This window comes from Chlorocebus sabaeus, chromosome 10, assembly GCF_047675955.1.
Source record: "Chlorocebus sabaeus isolate Y175 chromosome 10, mChlSab1.0.hap1, whole genome shotgun sequence".
Taxonomy (NCBI): domain Eukaryota; kingdom Metazoa; phylum Chordata; class Mammalia; order Primates; family Cercopithecidae; genus Chlorocebus; species Chlorocebus sabaeus.
The window spans coordinates 65,750,163-65,769,896 of NC_132913.1; the positions used below are offsets into that span (position 1 = coordinate 65,750,163).

At 38.2% G+C, this 19,734-nt stretch overlaps 2 protein-coding genes across 5 annotated transcripts in view; one reads left to right on the forward strand and one right to left on the reverse strand.

Moving 5' to 3' along the window:
- Nucleotides 1–3,992, forward strand: part of PJVK (pejvakin) — a 49,293-nt gene extending 45,301 nt beyond the window's left edge. For both annotated transcript variants that reach the window (XM_073019843.1, XM_073019844.1), the window contains 2 exons: nt 1,503–1,601; nt 2,399–3,992. In XM_073019843.1, coding sequence (XP_072875944.1) covers nt 1,503–1,601; nt 2,399–2,691 — 392 coding nt within the window. In that variant the 3' untranslated portion in view covers nt 2,692–3,992. The remainder of the gene's footprint in view (nt 1–1,502; nt 1,602–2,398) is intronic.
- Nucleotides 3,993–5,841: 1,849 nt separating this feature from the next.
- On the reverse strand, nt 5,842–19,193 carry FKBP7 (FKBP prolyl isomerase 7). 3 transcript variants are annotated; one of them, XM_007965470.3, is made up of 4 exons: nt 18,350–19,192; nt 17,104–17,255; nt 9,894–10,024; nt 5,842–6,173 (listed from the first exon to the last, which is right to left on the reverse strand). In XM_007965470.3, the coding sequence occupies exons 1-4, from the start codon at nt 18,568–18,570 to the stop codon at nt 6,012–6,014; spliced, it is 666 nt and encodes a 221-aa protein (XP_007963661.1). In that variant the 5' UTR covers nt 18,571–19,192; the 3' UTR covers nt 5,842–6,011. The 3 variants fall into 3 exon arrangements, with proteins under 3 accessions (XP_007963661.1, XP_007963660.1, XP_072875946.1); XM_007965469.3 differs by having other exon boundaries at nt 9,894–10,027; nt 18,350–19,188; XM_073019845.1 differs by lacking the exon at nt 9,894–10,024 and having other exon boundaries at nt 18,350–19,193.
- Between the last annotated feature and the right edge of the window lie 541 nt (nt 19,194–19,734).

Below are 19,734 nucleotides of genomic sequence, written 5' to 3' on the forward strand. Positions count from 1 at the left end.
GTTGTAAACTCTCCACTACCCCATTTAAAATTATAAATAAGAGCTAAAATGCCATCTACTGACAAAGTATTCCTTAGCTTACATGGGGAGATAATAAATGACTTTCTTATAGGTAGTTTTTGGTGGTGGCAAACAGAGGAGTAGGTAGATAGTAGGATGCCTGAAGTGTTAGGATTCCCAAACCAGGGCATCTAAAGACAGCTTTTCTTACTTCAGTTTTACTTATCATAACAAGCTTCCCCTTGCACTCTTCCTAAAAAATAACTTTAAAAGGTAAAAATACTTCCTCCAAAATTGTCACCTTGTATAATACCTAAGTGCAGCTCACTTTAGGTCTCTACATTTCACAGGTCTTTAAGGTCTGTTGGCCAACTGGAACAAGCCCAGGTGTAGCCCAAAGGATCAGGAAAGGGAGTCCCCTAGCCATGGTAATTTACAAATGTTTTTAGACCTGTTTTTGTTCATTTCTGCAATTTTGTAGGAGGAGGGAATAGGGAGTCCAGAAACAAAACAAAACTACATGTTAAGTAAATTGTTTTTTTAAAAAATATTTTTAATTTTTGTGGCTATATAGCAGATATATATATATATTTATTTATATATGGAGTACATGAGGTATTTTGATACAGGTATACAGTGCAATAATAATCACATCATGGAAAATGGGGTATCCATCCCCTCAAGCATTTATCCTTTGTGTTACAAACAATTCAATTATACTCTTTTAGTTATTTAGTTATTTAAAAATGTACAAATTCTTCTAGTTATTTAAAAATGTACAAATTCTCAGTCTAAGATGGAGAAAAAACTGTACAATTACATTGTTTTGACTATAGTCACCCTATTACGCTTCCAAATACTAGGTCTTATTAAGTAAATTTTAAGTTTTTACAGTTTTATTGATGGTTGGGAGGAATGTAAATGGACTGATGTATCCACAAGAATTTAAAATATATGTATAATTTGGACTTCCACTTCTAGGAATTTATCCTACAGATACATTTACACATATATGAAATGATATGAGTGCAAGTATATTCAGTCCTCAATAACAAGAGATTGGAAACAACTTTAAGGAGACTAAATAATGGTGAATCCTTACAAGAGAATACTATGAAGCCAATAAGAATATAATACTTTTAATGGATATTTTTAAAGAGCTGAGTATAATATGTAACTATTTGGGCATAAATAATTTTATACACATACATGTATACATACATCTTTCTTTATGCTTGTAAAATATATGGAGTATTTCTGGAGTATGAGCCCCTGAGGTAGAAGACTGTGGCTGGATACAGGGTGGACCAGAGACTTATTTGTCGCTGTATCTCCTTTTTGTATGAATTTTGTACCATGTGAATGTTACCTTTTCCAAAAGTATGTAAAAGTTAACTTTTTAAAAAATACAATGAATGGTTTGTACCAGAATTCATCACCCCATCAAACAATAAAACATGAATTATTCAAGTTATAACATCTTCTAACAATTTTTTTTGTAGACCTTTGTGTCACTTCAGTGTCAAAAGGAGGATTTGAAAGGGAAGAAACGGCAACATTTGCACTGCTGTACAGGTTGAGAAATATCCTATTTGAAAGAAGTATGTCCATTGTGAATGTCTTTTTTTTTCTTTCCTGGCTTAATGCATGAGGTTTTCTATTCAGTAATCCCATCTGTTAAGGAAAAATTTGAATTTAAAAGCCTGGCTGGTACAGTGGCTCATGCCTATAATCCCAACACTTTGGGAGGCCAGGGCAGGCAGATTGCTAGTGCTCAGAAGTTGTTTTTTTTTTTTTTTTTTTTGAGATGGAGTCTCGCTCTGTCGCCCAGGCTGGAGTGCAGTGGCCGGATCTCAGCTCACTGCAAGCTCCGCCTCCCGGGTTTACGCCATTCTCCTGCCTCAGCCTCCCGAGTAGCTGGGACTACAGGCGCCCGCCACCTCGCCCAGCTAGTTTTTTGTATTTTTTAGTAGAGACGGGGTTTCACCATGTTAGCCAAGATGGTCTCGATCTCCTGACCTCGTGATCCGCCCGTCTCGGCCTCCCAAAGTGCTGGGATTACAGGGTTGAGCCACCCCAGCTTGGGCAATGTGACAAAACCCCATCTGTACAAAGAATACAAAAGAAAAAATATTAGTTGGTTGTGGTGGTGTATATCTGTAGTCCCCGCTACTTGAGAGGCTGAGGTAGGAGGATCACTTGAGCCTGAGAGGCGGAGGTTGTAGTAAGTGGAGATTGCGCCACTGCCCTCTAGCTTGGGTGATAGAGCCAGAAAAAAGGAAAAAGAAAAGCCAATTATTTCATGACTAGTGGATTCACATATTTATTAATGCTATTTGCATTATGTATTTTTCATTTTCACTTCTAACACATTTCTGTTCTGTTTTTGTCTTTTTAGATAGAAGAGTGATGGATGTAATTTCTCATTCACAGCTTTACTTGGATGATCTTTTTTCTGACTACTATGACAAACCTCTCAGCATGACTGATATTTCACTCAAAGAAGGGACCCATATTCGAGTTAACTTACTTAATCACAACATTCCCAAAGGGCCGTGCATACTCTGTGGAATGGGGAACTTCAAAAGGGAGACAGTTTATGGGTGCTTTCAGTGTTCTGTTGATGGTCAGAAGTATGTGAGACTTCATGCAGTTCCTTGTTTTGATATTTGGCACAAGAGGATGAAATAAAATGAAAAATGAATATACCATGTTGGTGTTGTAGGTGCAGTTGTGCCACAAACCTTCCCTAAATTATCTAGGTTTGCTTTCATGAGTTAAATTAAAATGAGAAAAACAGAAAGAAATTAACCTGTCTGGGTATCATTTTCCCTATCTATAAAGTAGTGATGATGACAGTAGTGTCTATTTCTTAAGTTGTCATGAAAATTAGTAACATTGTTTATATCAAAAAAGATTTACATGTAACATTCAGAATAGAGATGTTCTTTCATAATCTTGCCAGTCACTTTAGAATCATTTTTGGGATGTAGTCTATCATTTTAGATAACTTTTTTTTTTGTTTTTTAAGACAGAGCCTTGCTTTGTTGCCCAGGCTGGAGTACAGTGGCACGATCTTGGCTCACTGCAACCTTTGCCTCCTGGGTTCAAGCAATTCTCTGCCTCAGCCTCCTGAGTAGCTGGGATTACTGGCGCCTGCCACCACCCCTGGCTAATTTTTTGTATTTTTAGTAGAGATGGGGTTTTACCATCTTGGCCAGGCTGGTCTTGAACTCCTGACCTTGTGATCCACTTGCCTCGGTCTCCCAAAGTGCTGGGATTACAGGTGTGAGCCACCGCACCTGGCCTAGATAACTTTTTATATAATTAAGATATTTTTCTAAATACCAATTTTATTTTCAATCAACTTTCAATTCGACATGTAAGGATGACAAAACTGCACAAGTAGCAACTTTATGGTGTTTCAACTATTGCCTTTGGTCTGGTAAAATGAGAAAAATGTGTTAATAATTTAATGCAATCCTAAATGTTTAATAGCAGTATCAAATTAAAAGCACACTGAACTCAACATGGGGTTTTGTGTACACAGTTAACAAGGTGACTGATAGTAGTAATGGGCTGCCATTCTATGATGTGGGTATGCTCACGAGTTTCGTCTTCAAAAAACGCAATACTGTCATTGTAAAGTTAAGACAGATAAGACACATCTGTTTCTTTGAAAATGTTTAAAACATTTAACATATTCAGTTCTGAAAGATCTTTTTAATCTACCCTGTTGAGAAATCTGAATTTTTCATACACAACCTAAATTACTATTTACCTTTATTAAAATAATTGTATAATGAATAAAATGTTAAAATTCTAGAACTCAAAATGTAGTCACTGCACTGAATGCTACATATATGCATATGAAGGCAGAAGGCAATCATGCCGATATGAAATACTTGTACACTGTATTGTATGTAGAATGACTAGAAATTTATTTTTAATTATGTAAATACAAGTTTTAGAATGAATCATCTCCCTATTCATGTGGCATTATCTGTCATTTTTTAAAAACAAGTTTAAAAGCACTTTGTATGAAAAATAATGGGACAAAAAAATTAGAATTACAAAGTTTAGATTATAGGGTGACTTCTTAATATGGATACAGAGAATGGAGACAGCTTCCAAACCAAAATAAAGAATATTGAGTTACTTAGTTTACTTCAACGGAGCAGGTTTTTCTGAGGGAAGGCAATGAAAGAGTAAATGATCACGTGAGAAAGTGTTAGAAAATTGAGCATAGAAATGAGGAAATATTGGGAGGAAGGAAAAGATAGTACAGATCCTTGTTTTATGAGGTGTCAAATTATGTGCTAGCCATGTGTTATTTACTAATCTCATGGTTGTGTTACCCCTATGTACACTTGTTTTTGTATGTACTCATCTGAAAGCCCTCTATTTTTAAATAGAATTTTTGATAGTGTAAAGAAGTTAAAGGATGAACAATGGTTTGGAAAGAGCAAGTTTCAGAAGGTAGAAAAAACTTTACTTGTTGGGAACTCAATTATTTTGAACAGAGCTATTTACTGTCTGACCATACTTTCCTATATATGCAGTGTAGTAGTCCACTTTCACACTGCTGTAAAGAACTGCCCTAGACTGGGTAATTGATAAAGGAAAGAGGTTAAATTGACTCACAGTTTCCCATGGCTGGGGAGGCCTCAGGAAACTTACAATCTTGGTGGAAGGCAGGGAAGCAAGGACCTTCTTCACAAGGTGGCAGGCGGGAGAATGAATGCAGGAGGAACTATCAAACACTTATAAAACCAAAGATTGCATGAGAACAGCATGGGGGAAACCACCCCTATGATTCAGTTACCTCCACCTGGTCTCTCCATTGACATGTGGGGATTATGGAAATTATGGGGATTATAATTCAAGATGAGATTTGGGTGTGGACACAAAGCCTAACCATATCATGCAGTATGCAAAATCTTCTATGTTCTGATAGACACGTGCCCTTTCTTTGGTACCAATGTGATCTTCTACAGCATCTCTTACATACTATTCTCAAGTCATATGATATCATAACTTGACCATGACACAAAACTGCCATGGCACTGTATATCCTCCTTTGTTTGGTACATTTATCAAAAGTTGACAGCATACCAATTTGTAATGATCATTCATCATTAATGACAAGAATGATGGGAAATGAGGTGACATAAGGAAAGAGATAACTAGAAAAAGGGAACAAAAACTAAGAAATTTCATGGCATCAATTTAAAACTATCAAGACAAAAGCTTGGGGTGGCAGACATCTTATAAAGGTTTAAAGAGGGAAGAGGAGTTGCACATTTATAATAATGTCTGAAGGAATGCAAAAGCCAGGCAGTACAGTCTCTATGCTTGCTATAAGAGGTAAAGTCTTTGGTTTGGTCAAATATCTTTAAACATTCCCCACTGGAAAATAACCAAGGCTAGAAGCTTACACCAAAAAGTATAGAGACTGTGTTGTGTTCTTTGTGGAACAGAGATATACAACTTTCTTCCTGCACATATACCAAAGGAAGACTCTTCAGTTCTAGGATTTTTATATCCTCTTCATAATGTTATAAGATGTATAAACAAGTGAAATGCTAATTCCTGGGTCCTTATTGGATATTTTAAAAATATGAGGCACTTTAACTTTTAAAGTATAAAAAAACTGGATATTAACATGCTGGTAAGGTTAAAGTTGGGAAAAGCTTGCAGTTTTTGACATACTGTATATGTCCTCCTACATCCTGAAAGGCGAAGAAATGCCCACTGGGACCAAGAGGTCTGTTTCATAGTGCTACAATTCTCGTTTACAGAATAAAGCAACAGGAAACACAATCATACCATTCCTACAAGTTAAGTTTGCAAAACAGCCTCACATTTATTATAGCAAAATCAATGTATTGGGGAGATCAAATATCTTCTCATAGGGGAAAATAGAAAATACAACTTGAAGAAAAGTGACTTTGTTTTATATATAAAGTACAGTAAATAGCTAAAAAAAAAAAAGTAGAAATACAAATATGCTATAGTTCATCGTGTTGGTATACATTGTATTCCTTGGGAGAAATGAAGCCATCACCATCATGGTCATTCTTCTTAAAAATATCTTCTAAAACTGCATCCTGATATGACTTGTCACGTGGCTTCTCATCTTTTTCAAATTCCCTTTGCAAATAGAGGTTTATCTGGAAGGCCAAAATAACATTCCTTTAATTAAAAGCCATCACAGTAAATTTCCAGTAACTTTGAGGAATATTTATAATAATGAAATTCATGTCCAAGATTACTTATAGTAAATGACACAACAGTTTGAAACACTATTTGAGGTTTTATTTTTCTTACTCTTTGAAGCAATGTTTTGGAGAGAAACAGGTCTTCAAATTAGTTTTCCCTAAGATGATAGATGGTTAGTGGTACATACTCAAAGATTAATATTTAAATTGAACTTTGTTGAAACTAAATGCTTTCTAATAATCCATGCTGTTCATATTATCAAAGGAAAATCATGCATGACTGCCATTAGTGAAAAAAACCCAAATTGGCATTTCTATAATCTCTAAAACTAATGAATATGTTATATAATCAATAAAATATAACCATAGGTTTTGAAATAAAATTTAGTATTTTAAGTTTTTCTAGGCTTCTATTGCTCTCTTCCAAATCTACATAACTATAATAATCTCTTTAATAATGTCAAATAAAGAAAGGAATCCTGAAGTATTCACTAATTATATAAAATTTCTCTATGCAAACACACATTAAAAGTATTGTCCAATATAGTAGCCACTAGCCACATGTGACTAATGAGCACTTGAAACATGGCTAGATCAAAATGAGATATGTTACTACAAATGTAAAATATATAACAGATCTTGAAGGCTTCAAAAAGTATATCTAATTGATAACTTTTATATTGATCTCATATAGAAATGGCAATATTTTAGATATATTGAGTGAAGATATAACATTAAAATTAATTTCACCTATATCTTTTTACTTTTTAAGATGTGACTATAAAAATTTTAAAATTATATGTGTAACTCAAATTATATTTCCATTGGAAAGCACTAATCCTTATAATAACTAAAGAAAGCAACGCACAATCATCTGGAGGTAATGTTCAGTAAGGCTGGCATTAAAGAGGCAAGAGTATTTTTGAAAGCTAGAGTTTGAGAGGTTTTTCGCAATACATATCCTACGGTCAACCCATTGCAAGTTGACTTTATTTTAGAGCAATCAGTGGACCTTAATGAAGGATACATCAACTGTTCTCAAATGGGACTTTGGTCCTACATGAGGGAGACGCATTTTTTTCTTCCAGCCAAAGCTTAGCAATCCTATGTAGGTGTAAACAATTTTTAATAGCTTCAAATATTTCTGAGTTTCTAAGTAAGTTCATTTATTTTTACACAACCAATATTGCTGATGCTTAAACTCAACTCCTTTTCCAGTACACTATAGTACAGAGGTACAGAAAGACAGTGGGTAAGAACATGACCTTAATTTTGCTAGTAATGGGTTCCACACTATTTCCACTTTTTAATTTAATAAAACACTGTATTTCCCCCATCCTTCCCCTTTAATACTAAATAAATACTTTTCTTTCTCTTTTTTAAAGATGAAACTGATGAAATAGTTTACTTAATCTTTCTGACAATGAATAAAGTGGTTTTTTTTTTTTTTTTTAGTTCATGTTTCTAATTCAGGCTTTGCCTTGGATTTGCTGTGTGGTCGTGTGCAAATTAACCTCTCTGAACCTCAGTTTTGTCATCTGTAAAAGGAGGTAAATAAGTATCTATATTGTAGGATTGATGCAAGGATTAGAATAATGATTATGGCCATCAATAAAAGATAGCTATTGTTATTCAAGTTAGTGAAAATCACTCTCGTCCATCTGGCGATAAAGCAGCTGATATCACAAAGACATCCAGGGAAATTGTAGCTAAGTAGATTAGTATTTTGAATTTTCTCTATTTTTATTTTCCAGAAAAGAATTTAAGATTGTCTAATGTCTTACTGTAGAGTAGTCATACTGCAGAACATGGCTCTTGGTGTGCCTGTGATAATGAGTGGTCTGTGTGCATAGGCTGAGCCCTTGGGTACTATGCAAATTCATCTGCAGCTGCTATTCACTCTAAAAAAGGGTGATAAGGAGTCAATAGAGAGGTGATAAGGAGTCAATGGAGAAGTACACTTTGGGAACCATTTGCCACCCCTGTAACTGCCCTTCTTCTTAAGAACAGGACATGTTCCCTTCTCCTTCTTCCACTGTTGGCCAACCAAGATGCTTGAAGGGAAAGTCATTACTAATATCCAGGTATAAGAAGTTGAACTGGGTGGGGAAAGGATTGGAGAGGGAGATGAAAAAGCAACAGAGAAAAAGACTTATTTTTATCACTTGAAATCAACCTAGTTACCTTTTACTACTCAGTTATGTGGTAGAGTTATGCATTTTTAAATGTCTCCTAACTAGTTAAGAGGGGAGACAGCTGGTTTACTAATTTTAAGCAGGAGTATGATCAGTGGGACTAAGTAAAACAGTAGACTTCAATAAATAGTATTAGACTTGAAACATTCATGATTTTCTCTAAAAGAAGCAGTCTAGATCCAAAGTTAAAAATACAGTAGTGGGCCGGGCATGGTGGTTCATGCCTGTAATCCCAGCACTTTGGGAGGCTGAAGGAGAATCACTTGAGGCCAGGAGTTCAAGACTAGCCTGGGCAATGTAGTGAGACTCCATCTCTTAAACAAAAAAAATTAGCTGGGTGTGGTGGCATGCTGGGGTATCACTTGAGTCCAGGGATTCAAGGGTGCAGTGAGCTATGATCATTCCACTCTGGCATGGGCAACAGAGCAAGACCCTGTCTCTAAGAAAAATTAAACTGTAAGAAGACTCATGAAGCCAGATTGCCCAGGTTTTGCCCCTTACTACTGTGTAATTTTTGGCTAGTTAACCTGATTATTATTTTCCCCATCTAAAAGTGGAGATGATGACAATAGTGTCTGCCCCATAAACTATCATGAAGATTAGATAAGTTCACATACTTATGTGCTTATAAATAGTACCTGGTACTAAAAGTACAAAATAAATGTTACCTAATATTATCTTTTTTTTTTTTTTTTTTTTTTTTTTTTTTTTTTTTCTGGAGACAAGGTCTCAGTCTATCTTCCAGGCTGGAGTGCAGTGGCACGATCACAGCTCACTGCAGCCTCAACCTCCTGGGCCCAAGCGATCCTCCTACCTCAGCCTCCTAGCTGGGACCACAGGTACGAACCACCACGCCTGGCTAATTTATTAAATTTTTTGTAGAGACGGGTCTCCCTATGTTGCCCAGGCTGGTCTTGAACTCCTGGGCTCAAGCAATCCTCCCACCTCGGCCTCCCAAAGTGTTAAGATTATAGGCATGAGCCACATGCCCAGCCCAATTATCATTATTATTACAAGATCTTTATTACAAGACTGAGATACAGAAGCTAGCTGGCTGAACTCCTGGCTCCTGTTTACCAACTTTCTAGCCCACTCAATTCAGATCCTTGCTAGCTCTTTTCATAATCCTATGAGGCGTGAATTATTTGCCCTGTTGCAAATTCTTACAGTGCTGCCTGAAAAAGAGATATGCTAGTGTAGTCTAGAAACTGGAAGAGCACTGTAGAGACGAATAATTTGGGATTTTAATGACTCTCTTGTAGGGAGAAAGGCAATTGAAGAGGATGACTCACAAGGTTTATACTGAAAAAGCTTAGAGCTTTTTCTAAGCGCTTAGATTATTTTTTAGTGACCAGCTCTATAAAAGCAGTGATCAGAGCCCATGCTAGCTAGACCTAAAAAGTAATAGTTGTAAAACAGATGTATTTAAACTGAGATAAAAAAATTAGACTATACACATGAAACTGGTTTGAATTACCTCGGCTTTAGAGAGTTGCCTGTCATTGTCCGTGTCTATCTGTTTAAATGTCTCAATGCTCCGTGGTCCTTTGGTCACAGCATAAAGTTCAATCTCAAAAATCAATGTAGCATCAGGTGGAATCTTGCCTTCTGCTAAGGGTATAAATTTTAACAGTTTAACTTACCTAAAGATATGGTTCAAATATCTACTCATGAACTGCCATAACCATATTACATTATTTCATGTTGATAAGAATTGCTATCTGAATATTCACAATTTTTAATTTTTTCTCATCTTTTATAACTTCTTTCAGCTTTTCAAGAGTTTTCATTTTTGCTTTTTTCTCTTTTTTTATAAATACTTTTTAGGAATATTTTTTCCACATGTTTCTGAACCAAGTCAATTCAAAGGACCTATGGGACCACTATTTCTTGATTAAGTACAAATCATAAATTTTTATTAATACATGGATATGACCCTCCATATCTGTGGGTTCTGCATCTGTGGATTCAACCAGTCTCGGCTTGAAAATATTCATACAAAAAAGGATAGTTGTGTGTGTCATAAACATGTACGGAGTTTTTTCTTGTCATTATTCCCTAACCAATCCATTTACATTGTATTAGATATTATAAGTAATCTAGAGATGATTTAAAGTACACTGGAAGATGTGCAGAGGTTATATGCAAATGTGATGCCATTTTATATTAGGGACTTGAGCTTCTGTGGATTTTGGAATCCATGAGGTGGTCTTGGAACCAATCTCTAATAGGTACTGAGAGACAACTGTACTCTCCTATCATCAATACAGAAGAGAGGTGGCACAGAGAAGAAATGCATAGGCAGAAAAATTTCAAAGCATAGATGAGTAATCTTTTAGAAAATGATTTTGTGTAGTTATTTGGAAGCATAAATAAAACATAAGTATCAATATATTTGTCTTTCAAATTTTTTATAGACGTTAAAAAATAAGTGCAATGATAGAAAAATCCAGTAACAGGCTGGGCATGGTAGCTCACACGTGTAATTCCAGCACTCTGGGAGACTGAGACAGGAGGATCACTTGAGCCCAGGAGTTTGAGACCAACCTGGGCAACATAGTGAGACCCTGTCTCTATTAAAAAAAAAAAAAATTAAAAATAAAAGAAAAATTCAGTAACAATTTTACAAAGAAATTGTATACATTTTTAAGCATTAAGTTGAATATCTCTTTTTATTTTTATCTATTTGTTTTTTTTGAGATGGAGTCTCACTCTGTTTCCCAGGCTAGAGTGCAGTAGCGCAATCTCTGCTTACTATAGCCTCTGCCTCCTGGGTTCAAGCCATTGTCCTACCTCAGCCTCCTGAGTAGCTGGGATTACAGGTGCACACCAGGCATTGTATTATTAGTAGAGACAGGGTTTCGCCATGTTGGCCAGGCTGGTCTTGAACTCCTGACCTCAGGTGATCTGCTTGCTTTGGCTTCCCTAAGTGCTAGGCTTACAGATGTGAGCCATTGTGCCTGGCTAGAATTGCTCTCTTTAATTAAGTTAACCTATTAGCTGATGTCACAGATTTTTTTTTTTGACAAGAAAATTCCTCTGTCACCCAGGCTAGAGTGCAATGGCGCGATCTCGGCTCACTGTAACCTCTGCCTCCCAGGTTCAAGCAATTCTCCTGCCTCAGCCTCCCGAGTAGCTGGGATTACAGGCATCTGCCACCATTCCTGGCTAATTTTTTGTACTTTATTAGTAGAGATGGGGATTCACCATGTTGGCCAGGCTGGTCTCAAACTCTTGACCTCAAATGATCCACCCGCCTTGGCCTCCCAAAGTGCTGGGATTATAGGCGTGAGCCACCGTGCTGGGCCATGATGTCACAGGTGATTTTAATACACAATGGGCTATTTCAGATAAGTATGTCATAAAAATGACCTGCAGAAATGACTTGCTAAGGGGCAGTGGGTAGCTTGTGTCATCAGTATATTGCCAGTGTCCCACACAGTGCCTGATCTACTACAGACAGTCCAATGTGTCAAATGAATGACCCATATCATTTATTTTTAAAATGTTTGTCCTTGGAAGGAAACAGCAATTTCTTTAATAAAAAAGTGAAGCATTCTAGCTAAAGTCTTTATATAATCTGAAGAGAAAAGAGTTTGTGAGTTATAGCCAAAAGGAGTAGCAGATTAGTAGTTTTCAAAGAGAAAACATAGAAAGATCTACCCATGCATCATATGACTAACATAAAAGTCCTAACCTAATGCACCACATATTACCTGACTTTAGAGTAGAAGAGCTAGAGATTGAGTCAATGGTCGTTTTATAAACCCCATTCCTATTTTTTCCAGTTATAATCTCCTTATGACAGAAAAACAATTACTTCTGACAATAATTCAAGGCAAATTCAAAACACAAATTCAAATTTCTTTCTTTTTTTTTTTTTTTTTTTGAGACAGAATCTGCTCTGTTGCCCAGGCTGTAGTGCAGTGGCACGATCTTGGTTCACTGCAACCTCCACCTCCTGAGTTCAAGTGATTCTCATGTCTCAGCCTCCCAAGTAGCTGGGACTTACAGGCAGGCAGCACCACGCCCAGCTATTTTTTGTATTTTTAGTAGATATGGGGTTTCACTATGTTGGCAGGCTGGTCTTGAACTCCTGGCCTCAGGTGATCCACCCACCTCAGCCTCCCAAAGTGCTAGGATTACAGGTATACGCCACTGTGCCCAGCCCAAAACATAAATTTCTTAAGAAAAAATATCGTAGGTACATAGGCAGTTTTTGAACAATTTTGCTATAAACAGAAAATATTGGCCAGGCGCAGTGGTATAAGCCACCAGGAGTTCAAGACCTGCCTGGCCAACATGGTGAAACCCCGTCTCTACTAAAAAAACAAAAATTAGCCAGGCGTGGTGGCGTGTGCCTGTAATCCCAGCTACTCAGAGGCTGAGGCAGGAGAGTAGCTTGAACCCGGGAGGGAGAGGCTGCAGTGAGCCAAAATCAATCACACCGCTGCACTCCAGTTGGGCGACAGAGTAAGACTCCATCACAAAAAAAAAAAAAAAAAAAAAAAAAGGATATATTGCCAGTTACCTCTTTTTCTTGTTATATATTGTTATTTAAGCACTAACAAGTCACATGCATTTCAAGACATGCAGGGTTGTTCTGTGACATGAGACAAGGATATTTTAAAATAATGTAATCCAAGGTATTGCAATGCAGGCAAGGCCAGTATTAACTATGGTCCAATTAACACACTTTTTTGGGCCTCAGTTTCCTTTCCTGTAAAATGAGGGTGCTGGTGGTATTACTAGTGAGATTATTCACTTTAATGTTTGTTAGAGATACCTCCAATTGAATATGAACTTGTTTCATGTCGAACTTCTATATCTCTGCAGCAAGTTTCTGATTTATTAAGAGCTTAGGCAGCCTGGGTAGTCATTCATATCTAAGCATAAATTACTTTATGAAAAGGATAAGCTAAGTGGTCCTTTGCCTCAGGGTGGTGAACCCTGGATGAGCACCTGATGATGACAGATATGTGTGCTCTAGGCAGATAGGAGAGTGGGTGCTCTAGTGATAGGCAGAATGTGGAGGCATCTGAAGACACAACACAAGACAGAAGGGAAAACTTTGAAAATGAGAAAGAGACTGAAAGGCACTCTTCCTCCATCATTTTGCCTAGAAGTGGCCTTAACTTTTGACAGATTTTTAGCACAAGTATTGCATTTGACTTAATTTATTTTCAATTTTCCTTCTCTTTCTCCCAGGTTCCTATACAAATAAAAACAGGATATATAAATTATGGTACCATGGAGCTGTTCTGATGGGATCAAATTATTGGCAAAAAGCATTAAAAATAAAGCTGAAGTTATCTGGAAATTGTCTTTTTAGGAGTTTTAAGCCTGACTGGGTCTGACTCGAAGCACTGACAACCCCCCACCACCTGCCAATCCAATGTGGGGCACTGATGCCCCGATTTTGCTGGAAAGAACTCTTAATGACTAATAAAACTGCCTCAAAGAAGGCATGCCACTTCCATGAAATATTTGGGAGCAATGCCAATATCTCATTGTGGAAAATTAATCTTTACTATTTCAAACAGGTGGAGTTAGCAGTGGCTCTAAATAGGGTAAGGAGGCAAAGATTCTTTCTGTATAGCCTTCAAGCAGCAACGTGGAGCAAGAACCTAACAAAGGATGCAAGGTGCAGCCTGTCTGTCAGGCTGCCCATCCTCCCTGCCTGCTTTAAAAATTTTCTTCTCTGTTCTGCTACACTCAATTTTTGTAATTTAAAAATTTAATTTTGGAAAAATTAATACATGCACTATAAAACTTTCAAATGGTACAAAATGTTAGAACGAAAATAAATCTTCTCATCCTTGACCCTGAGGCCTCCTTCCCAGGAACGCTTAATGTCATCAGATGACTGCATATTCTTCCAGATGTATTTTTGTGTAGATACAGGCATATGTGAAACTCCTCCTCTGAAATACAAGCTCATAGAGGATCGGGAGTAGTGTCTACTTTGGTCACTGCTTTATGCCCAGTGCCTACAAAGCCTGGCACTGATGCTCAATACATATCCCAAAAGTGGAATATAGTCTAGTCCACAGGTTGGAGTGCAGTGGCACAAACACAGCTCACCGCAGCCTCGACCTCCCAGGCTCAAGGGATCCTCCCACCTCAGCACCCTGAGTAGTTGGGACCACAGGCAGATACCGCCACACCTGGCTAACTTTTTAATTTTCTGTAGCAATTGGGTCTCCCTGCATTGCCCAGGTTGCTTTCAGACTCCTGGGCTCAAGTGATCCTCCCACCTTAGCCTCTCAAAGTGCTGGGATTATAGGCATGAAGCCACCATGCCTGGCCTCCACTTTATTTTTAACATATTAATAAGTATAGCTCTACTTAATTCTTTTTACTGGCTACACAGTAATTTATTGTGTAGATATATTATATTTAACTAATTTCCCACTGATGGATAGGCAGGTGGTTTCCAGCCTTTTGCTGCCCTCTGCCACAAAAATGCCTGCAATGAATGTTCTTTTACACATACCTTTGCACATATTCCTGGAAATGGAACTACTGGAATAAGAAGGCATGTGCATTTTCACTTTTTTTTTTTGAGATGGAGTCTCACTGTGTTGCCCAGGCTGGAGTACAGTGGCAAAATCTCAGCTCACCGCAACCTCTGCCTCCTAGGTTCAAGTGATTCTCCTGCCTCAGCCTCCCAAGTAGCTGGGATTACAGACACACTCTACCACAACCAGCTAATTTTTGTATTTTTAGTAGAGGCGGGGTTTCACCATGTTGGCCAGACTGGTCTCGAACTCCTGACCTGAAGTGATCTGCCCACCTCACCTCCCAAAGTGCTGGAATTAAAGGCATCAGCCACCACACCTGGGCCTGCATTTTCACTTTTAATAACAATTGTTAGAGAAGTTGAATGATTTCCATTCCCAGCAATAATGCTGATTTTTCCATGCTTTTGCCAAGTCGTTTTGTCTTTGCTAATCTGATGAGTGAAATATGGTGTCTCATTTTAAATTCCTTTAATTATGAATAAAATTAAGTATTCTCACAGACTTAAAGGCCATTTGTAATTTTTTGCTAGTGGGTGCTTATTTATGAATTTGGCCCATTTCTAGGGATATGTCATTTTCATTATTGGTTAGTAAGTCAGTCTTCATACATGATACAAACATTTTTCCCATTTATTTGCTTTACCTAGGTTTTCAGATCTTTTCACTCTATGATTTTAAAAATAGGCAAGATATTGAAAGAGTAAGATCATTTCTTACACATTTGAAGGCTTGTCCTGTATTGGGGTAATAATGACTGACAGCTTATTATATCTCAGATGTTCCTTTTACAATGTGCCTGTCCTGTCCTTTAACTCTAAACCCACATGTTCCAGTTTCTGAGTTTTATGAATTTAACTTTGGTACTGCTTACCAAAGATCTGTTATAAATATTTATGTAATAATAACATATGCTGAAAACAATAAAAATACTTGGCCAGGCACAGTGGCTCAGCCTGTAATCCCAGCACTTTGGGAGACCGAGGCGGGCGGATCACGAGGTCAGGAGATCAAGACCATCCTGGCTAACACAGTGAAACCCTGTCTCTACTAAAAATACAAAAAATTAGCCAGGTGTGGTGGCGAACGCCTGTAGTCCCAGCTACTCAGGAGGCTGAGGCAGGAGAATGGCGTGAACCCAGGAGGCAGAGCTTGCAGTGAGCCGAGATCGTGCCACTACACTCCAGCCTGGGCCACAGAGCGAGACTCCATCTCAAAAAAAAATGCTTAAGATAGAGCTTATAGAATACACAGAATCATCATGAGTGTTGCAACAATGTAGAAGAAAGAACTCTGGCCAGATATCTATAACAATGTCATGTTATCTTTATAAACAAAAAGAGGGGAATGGACTGAACTAGATAGAGCTTAAGGTCATTGGACTCAACTGTTCTCTTTATTTCATCTATCATTTTTTATTTATTTTACTTTTTTTGTTTTTAATTGTGGTAAAATTCACATAACATAAAATTTACCATCATAACGATTTTCAAGTGTGTTGTTCAGTAAAGTACATTTATGCTGCCGTGCAACCAATCTCCAGAACTCTTCCTCTGGCAATACTGAAACTCTATACCCATTGGTCAACACTCCCCCTTTTCCCTCTCACTTCAGCCTCTGGCAATCACCCTTCTACTTTGTCTCTATTAATTTGACTACTCTAGGTACCTCATATAAGTGGAATTATACAGTATTTATCTTTTTGTGACTGCTTTATTTCATTTAGCATAATGTCCTCAAGGCTGATACATGTTGGTGAATGTCTCAGAATTTTCTTCCTTTTTAAGGCTGAATAATATTCCATTTCATTTTTTTTTTTTTTTTTTTTTTTTTTGAAGAGCAGGGTCTTGCTGTTGCTCAGGCTGGTCCTGGCCTCAAGCGATCCTACCAACTTGGCCTCCCAAACTGTTGGGATTACAGGTGTGAGCCACTGTGCCTGGCTTCCATATACGCATATATTCATTTTGTTTATCCATTTCTCTATCATCTATGGACATGTGGCTTGCTTCCATCTCTTGTCTACTGTACATGGCTGCTATGAGCATGGCTGTACAAATATTTCTTTTTGAGACTGGGCTTTCAATTCTTTCAGACCTACATACCCAGAAATCTACTAATCATTTTTTAAATATAACTAAAACAAGAAATTAAAATTAAACATCTTACCATGGCCTTCCTTTCCATATGCAAATGAAGGGGGTATAACTACTTTTCGCTTTTCTCCAGGGCACATATCCATCATAGCAATGTCTAGGCCTTTTATCACTTGCCCAACACCAAGAACAAACCATTTGGGGTGGCCTTCATTTTGTGTCCGGCTATAATAAAAAACAATACTTAAATAAACTGATTTCAAGAAATCAAACTTGAAAATACAGCTGGGCATTTAAAATTGGAGTCCTCTCTAACCATCATTCCTGTATAAGCACTCTTTCTAAAACCCCTAACGGGGTGTTTGACTCAAACTTCCCTATAATTACCAGAAAGAAGTATGATTTGCCCAAAGCTAATCATTAAGAGCCATCTCATTTTTTAAAATTGTTATCTTTACAAAACCTATTCAACAGTTAACTTTTTAATGGGTCTCCATCCCCTAACTAGCTGCATGGCTTGTACAAAGAACTCATTTAACTCCCCTGAGTGTGTTGTAAAAAATGATGAGGCAGGTTTAGCCTCAAAAAGTCATTTTAAAAGTAATTTAAAATGGTATATTTTCTTATTAAATTCTAGTAATATAGTCTATATGCTTATTAAATCCTAATATAATATTAAATTTAAAAACTGTATAAATTCTTATTAAATTTCTCTATTTTATTGTAAATGGATGGAACTATCTTACCCAGTCCTATCTTTACAGGATGAAGAAAAGATTCTCCCTCTGAGTAATAAGCCATCAATTAAATCAGAGTAGGCACCAGGTGGAATGGGGGAGCAGGGCCCACCAGAAGTCACCAGGGAAGTAACGGTTTTTCTTGATAGAAAGTGGCCACAACCTATAAAAATCGTGCTTCTGAAGGCCAGAGTTAAATCTCTTTATTCCATGTATTCCTCCGTAAAGACTCAATACTTCCGGCAAGGGAAAAATGTGAACATCCTTATGGGCAGAACCTTGATTTAATTCTGGAGGTCCCAGAATTAAAGGTAATGGTAGTGGTTGGTGTGTGTGTGGATGTACTGTATTTTCGATAATTTATTGGACCAACATTTTCAATACTTTAAATAGAAATATTCAGTTTATTAGAGAGCCACATATATATATTATATATATATATATTTAATGAATAAAGGGCTCAACTTTTACTGTTAAAAAATAAAACCCCAACCAACCAACCAACCAAAAAGGCTTACGCTTGGTGGAGGCAGGCAAGATTTTGTGCAACTGGACGCGTGGGCAGCTCGCAGCATTTCCTACCTGCAGTAGAATTTCGACCCGTCTTTAGCCAGGTAGCCGTCATAATGGGCATTTAGTAGGTCTCCCTTCTTGCTTGTCTTAGAGCAGTTTTCTGGACGATGCAAAACTTCTATTTTCACTTCTTCGGTGCTCTCCTCTTTCTTTTGTCTCTGAGCAGTAAAAAGGCCCCATAGATAAAAGAAAACAATGAATCTGAATAAGAAATGCATGGTTTCTGGCATCGGCTCCAGCAGAACACCGCTCTCCCTCCCGCGTGTCACTCGCGCCCCTTGGATGCCCCGCGCCGAGTTCCGACGCGTGGCAGGCGTTGGACACTGTCACAAAGGGCCGGGGCTGGGCCATAGACGCGGCCCTGCCCTCTCACAGGCCCAACCCCTCCTCCTCGGGCAGCGGGCTCAGCGCGGTTAACGCTGTTTCTAGGCCCCCAGGCTGGCTGTTCTCAGTCTCTAAGATTGCACCGCACCCTCGCTCCGCTTCTTCTCGCTAAACCCGCATATTTTACAGCCGGTTTCCTCAGGGTTCGGTGACAACATTCGCATTTCTAAAATGGAACTGGCATAAGACGAAATAAACAGCTAGGGATGTCGTAGAGTCAAGGAATATGGTTGTCATTTGTGGAAGCAAAAGACTTCTAAGACCCCTAGGGAACCAGCAGATAGATACTGGGGGGAGGAAGAAGCATGCTGGAAAAGGAGCGTAAAAAATAGGCTGGCGGTGGCTTTCCGGGTGCTTCTGGGGTGTCCTTGAAGCGAATCCTCAGGTCGGAGTCTTGCATTCAGAAGTTCCAGGCTGAGTCGCACAACCTGAAGACCAGCCCGACGCGACGAAACTGCGGTGCAGCAGCTCCTCCGCCTGGCTGCAGGCATTTCCGAGAGCCGACCTCCAGGATTCAGCGTCCGCCGCTGGCTTGCATTTCTTTCCCCCGCCACTCGGGGCCGCCCTTGATTAGAGGGCCTCTGGTAGTGCGGGGAATGTCCTTTTGACTTTTTTGTACCAATCCCTTGGGATACGTAATTTTCCACATCAGTCAAGAAAACTTGAGTATTGGGCATTTTTTCCCTAATCTCACAGCTAATACGCAGCTGGTTTTTGGTGAAATCTGTGTGACCACACCCCCCCCCCACCAATTTTAGTATGAAAACCTTTAAAATACACAGAAAAATTGAATTTTACAGTAAACACTCGTACACCCACCGCCTAGATCCTGTCATTGAATTATATTATATATCCATCCATCACTCTTTCCTCCATCAATTCGCCTTGTTTCCAAGTGAATACCCAAAGACTACCCAAACCAGAAAACCAGCAAAGGCCTTTTGCATTCGCCTGGATTAAGTTCTGGGAGTAGAGGTGCTATTCCACCTGGGTGATGCGAAGAAAAGCCG

Bases quoted from the DNA above. Each gene is read 5' to 3' on its own strand.
- FKBP7 (XM_007965469.3), bottom strand. From the start codon at position 18,570: ATGCCAGAAACCATGCATTTCTTATTCAGATTCATTGTTTTCTTTTAT. The intron at 10,028-17,103 runs GTAAGATGTTTA...TTATACCCTTAG, and splicing joins ATATGGAAAGGAAGGCCATG to CAGAAGGCAAGATTCCACCT. The intron at 6,174-9,893 runs GTAATTCAAACC...TTGGCCTTCCAG, and splicing joins GGCAACTCTCTAAAGCCGAG to ATAAACCTCTATTTGCAAAG.